General features: G+C 39.4%; 1 protein-coding gene and 1 pseudogene across 1 annotated transcript; both read left to right on the top strand.

Moving 5' to 3' along the window:
• Positions 1-1,059: 1,059 nt before the first annotated feature.
• LOC147435471 (uncharacterized) lies at positions 1,060-5,722 on the top strand (annotated as a pseudogene).
• Positions 5,723-5,903: 181 nt separating this feature from the next.
• Positions 5,904-7,408, top strand: LOC147435470 (uncharacterized). The gene is made up of 6 exons (XM_086488218.1): positions 5,904-5,965; positions 6,084-6,160; positions 6,585-6,650; positions 6,735-6,856; positions 6,950-6,973; positions 7,325-7,408. Exons 1-6 carry the CDS (start codon positions 5,904-5,906, stop codon positions 7,406-7,408), a joined length of 435 nt encoding a protein of 144 aa, XP_086344344.1.
• The last annotated feature ends 1,436 nt before the right edge of the window (positions 7,409-8,844 follow it).

The raw sequence follows: 8,844 nt of genomic DNA, 5'->3' as shown, positions 1-8,844 counted from the left end.
ATACTGTCAAGGAATTTAGCAAATTCCAAATCTTCAATCATAGCACTTGCAGTTGAACCTGCTCCAATAAGCTTTTCCATGATAAGATCATTAGTGGTGGCCCGCTTGAATTGTTTTGCAGTCACCAAAGGGTCCCGAATTGCTCGATCAAGCAACATTTCATCTATGTGACTTTCGACCATCCGACTCCTCCCTTCTGCACATGGATGATTATGTTCTCCAAGATGCAAAGCACACCTAGTACAATTATGCTTATCTCTAGGCAAACAATAGTAAATTATTGCAGGATATGTAGATACACATTCGAGAATTTGTCCACAATGAGTGCATACCAGTGTGCCATATTGAGAAGAGATCAATCCTTTAGGGCTGGATTTAACAATCCGACCTCGCCATTGAGACTCATTGAACATATTTGAGCGCAAATAAAATGGACAATCAATGTTGATGCAGCGCAAATGTCCAGAGCATCTACTAAATCTGACAATGCCATTAAAACTATCACTGCTACAAGTGACATACTCTGTCGACATGTGACTATCATGTCTTTGCTACATACCACTCATACCTGAAGAATTACCAGATGGCGGTAATTCAAAAGCAATATACCCATCATAATGAGCTGGTAGCTCATCAGTACATACCATTTTCTTGGCTTGATGGAGGGCAATATATAAATTGCTTTGCAATGGCATGCACTTAATCATGTCAATAACACTCGCATTGATCTCAGAGAGAGGTACTTTCTTGTCTTTCATGTCTTGAGAAACTCTGCCAATGCCAGAATCAATCTGATCCTCACTTCTCATATCCACCTTGTAGAAGTAGTGTTGTTCATGATCAAGCATAAAAGTTTGCTCACCATCTGATGATATAGTAGCTTCTACCTTGACTTGCGGTCCAAATAATGTTAGTGGACGAAGACAGAAATTAGCATCATGAAGCTCAAAATGTTCTTGCAAAGAAGCAATTGTCAAAGAATAAATTCTGGTATCAAACATAAGCACTAGCTTATGTCCACGCCTGGACCAAAAATGTAATGCATCTCCCCATGGGGTAATGGCGTGTTTAGCAGAAGGTAAGAATAGCACAGTTGTGATTGATACAGCGGGTGTAAATAGAATAGATTGATATCCTTAAAATTCTATCCATAAGCACAAGCCGCCAGGAATATTGCACGTTTGTGTTCACACGAACAACAATTATTGTTTTATAAAATATATATTAGAAATAATAATTCACTATATAATATAGTCAAAACATGAAATATAACGTGCTCAAAAAACGAGCCTGCTTTTAGTGTTAAAAAACTAAGAAAGAATCTGTTTTAGTTTTAAAAACACTAAAAAAACAAACCTGCTTTTAATTTTTAAAACACTAAAAAACGACCCTGTTTTTAGTTCTTTGAGTTTTACGATTTTCAGTCAATCGAGCATATTAATGACAACAACCGAACTTCACCTACCCAGTTAAATGTCCCATGCACAATATCCCATGCCGAAGTTAAGGGTGTTTACACACTACTGAGTGTTTTTGGTTTATTAAATTCTAAGACACTCAAATTTCAAAAATTCCCAAAAAAGCCCTAATATTTTGTCACAAATTCCTAAAATGCCCTTCAAGTTTTTCAAAATTCCCAAAGTACCCCTTGTCGTGAGATAAAATTTCTTGAAAGGCAGAAAAAATTGTAGCTTTTCATAAGAAGACTGATTGTCTATCAATACGAGTAATTGCTTTTTTATTTTTAGTTATAATTACCCTTTTTGCATTGTAATTTGTGACAAAATTACATGCTAAGAAATTAAAAACGGAGTCATGGTTTCATATTCTTTAATCAAGCTCGAAAAAAACCTAGATATAGTGTAATCCCACCTACAAATTTTGAAGTTTACCTTTAAATTTTATATTTGAAGGTGAAAAAACCTGTAAAATTTTGAAAAACTTAGTGTAATTTGGTGTAAAAACCTTTAAATTTTGTCAATTTACCTCCGTTGTTTCACATATTAGGTTTTCCAAGTTTTTGAAAAAAAAAAATCGAGCACTGATACGTGGGCAACTCCACGCCATCATTAACTATGATCATTAGCTATACGCGGGCAACTCCATGCACTATAACTATTACCTCCTGAGAGAGAGAGAAAGAGAACAATCTTAATTTGAAAGGGGCCCTGTAGGCCCCTACTATAGTTTTTTAAAGCCATTCATAGGGCTAGCGTTAAAGCTTCTGCAGCGCTCTCTCTCATCTCTCTCTGCGCTATCTCGCATGCCTCTTGATGCGTTTTTTCAACCGTTCACGCCTCTTTGCTTTCACCTTCCTCCCCTCATGTTTCTTGTCAAGAACACCGTTATGCGACTCTGCAGCGACCTCCCCTCCACCTGCTCGCCACCAAGCTCTTGCTTGCACCCACCCGAGGCTTTCTTGCCTGCGCTAATTGAGTGCACCGGCCTGCTTAATATCTAATGAGTTAATCTCTCAAGCCGGTTTAGTTCAGTCGCCTTCACAACTCGAATCAAGCTCGGAGCTCGGAGAAGGGAGAAGGGAGTCTACCTTGGCCCGAAAACCTCCTGCCAGGTAGTTTTTTTTTTCAATGTTTTAAGGCTATGTTTGTAAGGCTTATGTTTTAATTAAAATGAGAAGCCTTCTGTAACTGTAACTCTTCGATTGGAATTTGAACCTTTCTGTAACTGTAACGCTCTCTGTAAAGCCCAAGAGAGATGTTGGAGGGGTAGTGCACCCCCCGCAAAGAGAGAGAGGAGAGAGAGAGAGAGAGAGAGAGAGAGAGAGAGAAGAGAGAGAGAGGAGAGAGAGAGAGGAGAGAGAGAGAGAGACCTTCTAGCCAGTGTATTGGAGAATCATGGCGGAAACTCAAACCCAAGTGCTTGTGTTGGGATAAGTTGCCAAGGCTCTGCCTGGACTTCTGTGTAGCTTCCTTATCATTTTGATTCTAAGCCTAAACTACCTGTAGCCATCCACGCCGGCGTGGATGGCTAGAAGGAGTTTTGAATGTGAAAATCTACCTGTTTATAAGCTCTCTCTGAGAATCGTCAGAGCTGCATAGCTTCTCTTAAAACTACCTGAAGCCATCCACGCCGGAAGCCATCCACGCCGGCGTGGATGGCTAGAAGTATTTTCTTGCGACATTGATTTAGGGGTAGTGATTCATTTTTGCATTGAATTTAATCATGTTTTATTAAGCTAAGTAAGCTCAATCAAGATATCCACGCCAACATGGATGTCTAGAGGGAATTTATCGAGATAAATTTTTTAATTGATCATGCTTTTTTTAAAATTGTTAGCTCCCCTCTAGCAATCCAAGCCGACATGGATGCTTAGGTGGAGATCAATAAGATAAAGTTTTGATTTTTTGAATTGCCTCTAGGCATCCGCGTCGGCATGGACGCCTAGAGGGAATTTTAGTGAAGTAATTAAATTGTTTTTTATTTTGTTTTGCAAGTCCTTCAATTCGTGGACGAGTTCGCAAAGGGAGACGACTTTCTTCAACTCAAGCTTCGAGTATCTTAGAGAGCAGTGATCAAATAAGTGCAGTCTCTGTCACAGATATGACAGATGGTTTGGAGACACAGGAGGAGGAGATGCAAAGTCAGGACTTGGGGCTTGGCTCCATAAATGAAGTTGATGAATCTCTTGCCCCACAAGAGGCATGTTTTCAAATAGTGCCTTATGTCGTAAGAGATGAAGTAGCAGTAGAGATTGAGACAGGGGAAGAGCACAACTTTACATGCATAGAGGACAAGATATTCTTCAATGTACTCGCATGTTCAATTGTTTTGACTGTCCACCAATTCCTTTATGTCGATTGATCCCTGTGAGAGGCTTACAAGATGATGTTAGTGGATTGAAAGCTGCTTTTGCAAAGGAGGGCTACATGCACGAAAAAGGAGCTTTTATTGTTTCAGTTTGGAATTGCATGAAGGAGGAAGCTTATGTGACAGGTATTTCATTTCTTTGCTTTGGTCTTTCCTACTCTCTATTTCTATGTTGTTTTTTGTTTTTCTCATAAATAGTAGTTGAGTGTGATTTTCTGCTTATGATTATCTTTTTTGCAGAGGACCTTCTTTCTTTATGGGACCCAATATGGGTTGATATACATAAAGAGTTTGAAACTGAGATTTCTAAAAGACCAAACCTTCAAGTTCTCTCTAATAAAATGTTCTATGTTTGGGAGGATAATCATAGAACGGTCACTTGGATGGCTGCTATTAAAGAGAGATTCTCCGTTGATCGAGAGAAACATTGTAGTGTACTTTGTACAGTTATTGATCCTACTCGAGTGCCAGAGATAGCTCTGATTAGTAGCTTGCAAAGAATGAATTTGTAAGCTTCATAACTTTCTATATATTTTAGTAGAAAAATTCTATGTTGTGTTTCTGACTTTGTATATATTGTATATGACCTTGGAATAGCATGAATACACATGCCCTTGTAGTCACGCATCTTAGGGATGAGCTTGTCAACTGCTCCCACATTTGTGCAGCAGATCATGAAGCCTGTGTAACAGGGCTACCAGAAAAAGATCAAAAGTTGATTGCTGCAGTCCGTAAGAAATACTCAAAGGGTGTGGAGCCTTGGTATCCACCTACTCGTCAATACTTGGGAAAGCTCTTATACAATGTGAGTGTCTTTGGCTTGCTTTTTTGGAACGATCTTATATTTGCTTTTTGTGAAAATTACATATATTAAATTGTGTATTGAAGGATAAAATATCCAAGTAATTGAGCCAAAGAGTATGTGCTTTTTTTTGCAAATTATTTATTTTTAAGTATGTGTTGAAGGTTCAAATGGCCAAGGAATTGAGCCAAAGAATAGATCAAGCTAGGCACACAATGACAAATGAAGAACTAATAAAAGAGGAGGAGAAAATATTGAATGATTTAGCACTCAAATATGGAGAGCACGTTGGGAAGGTGGTTGAATTATTTTTGTTTTGGGTGTTTTGCACATAGTGTAATAGCCGTTTAAACTTGGTTTTCTATTCGTTCCTCAAAAATTGCAGTTGCTAAATACTGTTGATCCGAATCTTGGACCGGATTGGATGGTTCGAGTTCTTGCACTCAAATGGGGTCCTGATAGTTGGGCTATGCTTGAGAAACTGAACTTGATTGCTATGCATGATGCTCTTGTCTTGAGCAAACTGTTATGGGTTTCCTTGCTTGAGGCAGATAAGATTACTAGATCCTCTTATGGTTTAAAGAAAGGAGATCATGTGTATCGCATGTGAGTAAAGTTTCTTTTGACTTTCAAGAATCTTTGATGTAGAGTTGCTAGTTTTTGTGATTATTTTAGTTTTTTCTCAACTTCCTTGTTATGTAGTTGGATCCGTAGAGAGGGCCTTCTACAAAGGATTTTTGATAGGGCCACAAAGTTTGTGGAGGACTTGAGTAACATTGCTGGTGGTATTTTTTTGCCTCATGATTGCTCTCTTGCCTCTTACTTTGAGGAGCTCAAGTTTGAAGCACGACCCTATCTTTATCCTTTGGAGACCTCTCTTGAAGCTAAGACAAAAGATGTTAACAAGCAAGCTATGAAGAAAGTGGACACGGTACGCATGGCATTTCAGCAGCTAGCCTACAGGTCAAGCTCATCATATTTTTATTTCAAGCTTTTCATAATTACGAAGTGTGTAGTGATGTTATTTTGTTTTAGATTTCTATTATTCTTGGTTGGAAAAGGCTTTCTACCAGGGATTCCATTCTTAGCTAAGCAGTGGGCACAACTATCTTCTGGGGAAGGATGCATGTACTCCCCTTCCATGCATAAGCTCACTACTTGGGAGATGGAGGCATGTCCATGGTGGATAGACATGGCTTCTGGCATGTATTGGAGAGAGAGAGAGAGAGAGAGAGAGAGAGAGAGAGAGAGAGAGAGAGAGCTTCACGATACTATGAGAGTTGGTGGCACATCCGTCGATGTGCCTCTCCCTCTTAGAGTGCACGAGGTGATATCCGATAAATGGTTACTCAAAATAGCCTCAAACATAATTTGTCTAAGAGCTTTAAATTCTCTTTTTCCTAAAGTTATTTGTTATACATACCGGTAATATTGTGTTTCTTTACTTTTTTCAAGCTACAAATACTTCTCGCAAGGGAAAGGAGGTGATTGTTGAGACTAGGGTGGATGCAAACATGGAGGGAGAGCATGGTGAGCTTTCACTTGGGATGCAATTGTTTGTTTCGTTCATTTATTGGAGTTAAGTCACTTTGTACTGCCTCTTGTATCGCAATACCTCTTGGGGAGATTGTTGCAAAGAAAACCATTTCTTTTGTCTACATCGTTGATACTCCCTTGTCTTCTCTGTCCTCATTGCCTGACTCACGATGCATGGCCATTTCTGGGGACTACATAGCCATTGCTGCTGATTTTAGGGCCGGTGTTCGACATCCGACATGGATTCGTGTTCATGAGCACATGGGATGTGCACGCCTCGATGGGACCTTGTGCGTGCGTGGTGGGAGAACAGTCGCATGGGCTGCTGATTTTATTTTTTTGGATCTTCCCTTTGGTGGTTCCCCATTAGCCATTGTACCCCTTTGGGATGTTTGTAGGGAGGATTATGTTCGTGCAGGCATGCAGCTTGCATATTCGAGTTTTTCAGACTCAGGGTGGTTGTTGATCATGGTCTCTATGGCAGGTTTTTGCTTCATTCATAATTTTATACAATACTTGTCGAGTTTTGTTGTGTGTTTTCTATTGTGACTTTTGAAACCTCTTGCAGGAGATACCATTGGCTGGGTTGAGAGATTTTGTCGTGCATCAGAGATGGCTATTCATCGTCGCATTGTGGTCCTCCATCATGGAGCTTATGGTTATGGTAATAGCTTTGGTGATCGGATTGAGGTAATGCTCTTCTACATATTAACTTGTTTTTTTCTCATTTTGGTGTGTTATTATTATTGTGATTGCCCTCTAATTGTCTATGTGGTGGTGTAGTGTCATTGTTCTCTCTTACTTATGGTGCATAGGGTTGGCATGCAACCACCTTGCTTTGTGGTTGAGAACACCCCACTATTCAATCGGCTTGGCATGCAGCCTTTGGATTCTTACATGATGCACCATCTTCCAGAGTCTTCTCTAGCCAGATCATCATCAGGGGAGCCATGGCGTGGTGGCTTGCAACAAAGTCACTCTTTTATTGCATGTTTTGTGGAGCTTCTTTGTAGGCCTGGAGGTATTTGTTTGGAGTTAGGATGTGGTACAACGCCCGTATTGGCAGCATGCTTAGGCACAGGGCGGGTGTGTGCAGCAGTCGACATTGATGACACTTTGATTTCATATTATGTGCAACCATTATTTCGCCCTAAAAAGCGAAGCAGAGAGGGAGCCTCCACCTCTCTTGATGTTGATGATGTGGGTGACATGCCTTCGCGTGTCAACCCCTTTGACGACTAGTGAGAGTCCACCTTGCACTTCATTTCCCCCACCTATTTTATGTTTCCATCATACTTTTATGCTATTTTGTCACTTTTTTGTATCATTGTTTAGTATTTGAAAATTATGGATAATGATTCAAACAACAATTTGAGATTTCTTGTGCTTTTAGGATGTAGATTTTGTATTGCTTGCATGTGGATTGTGAGACTTATCTTTTTATTTTTGTATGGAAGTGTGTTGCCAGTTTATGCTGAGGGGATTGCAAAAACCATGGCTGTTGATATACGATACGATTTTGACACCCACAAGAAGTGTCAGAGACGCAATGTCTTTATTGATGACAAGTGTGACTCTTCATAGTCACGAGATAGAACCATAGCATTTCTTGTTGTCATTAGAGTGCAGAGGCATAACATGTTGTTCTCTATATTCATCTAAATATTCCACTTGTTATCTTACAAATCTAAAGAAATATCTCTTTTTTTGTATAAGATATGGCAATTCTCTCTTAGTACAGTTTTAGAAACTTTGTAGATGTATGAGCATTGTTGACTTGCATTAGATTGCTCCGTAAAATTTAAAGTTAAAATAAAAATTATGGTGTTAAATGTAGTTGTGGATCATTGAATGGTTTGTAATAGCTTTGCTACTAGCTTGGGTTTCTCATTGCTCGACATCAAGTATCAACTGTGCAAAAGAATCTAGAGTCTAATTTTGAACAAACATATTGCTATGATTACTTAGGGATCCAAGATCCTACTATTATTAAAGTAGGATCTTCATTCATATTTCTTATCAAAGCCCATTTGGTTTCTTTATTCATTTGCTCGGATTTTCCTTCGCTCGAAAAATCTCGCTTGCCACACGGTAAGCCCAAAATGCAGGGCAAGTGGCTTCTTGTCCAAAGCAATGAGCCCAAGGTAACTTCTCATGCATGAGAAAGTGATTACCACCAAATTGGATCATGCCAAGATTGTAGCGATTCAAAACATCACTTTATATATGATATTAAAACTTCATGAAAGTTTTAAACTCTTTAGCATGGATTTCAAAAGTGAAGGAAGACTTTGAGGACCTTCAAGGTCGCCGTGCTCTTGCTTACCATGGACCAACTCAAGGGAAAGCGACTCATTATAGCCAGGTAGAGAAGGGCTTTGCCCTGTGATAGATTGCAAAGCCTACCTAGTAATAATGGAGTGGTAAATAGAGAAATTTTGAGGGGCCTCAAAAATTTGTGGGGTGGGGTGGGAGGGGGGGTTGTTCTAAAGATTTCAAGACACTTATAAATATCAAACGCCACTTGGCTCTAAAGAGCAAAGTTTCATTTCATATTGGCACATAAAAATTTTACAAATTGCAATGCATAGTATGTTTATGTCTCCTTCTCATAAGCTAGAAACCCTGTCATTGCCACTTGCAATCAAATCCTTGCAAGTCATCTTTGATGTTTCCCT

This window comes from Adiantum capillus-veneris, chromosome 18, assembly GCF_014529385.1.
Source record: "Adiantum capillus-veneris isolate H3 chromosome 18, ASM1452938v2, whole genome shotgun sequence".
NCBI lineage: Eukaryota > Viridiplantae > Streptophyta > Polypodiopsida > Polypodiales > Pteridaceae > Adiantum > Adiantum capillus-veneris.
This window is presented reverse-complemented; position numbering and strand designations above follow the sequence as displayed.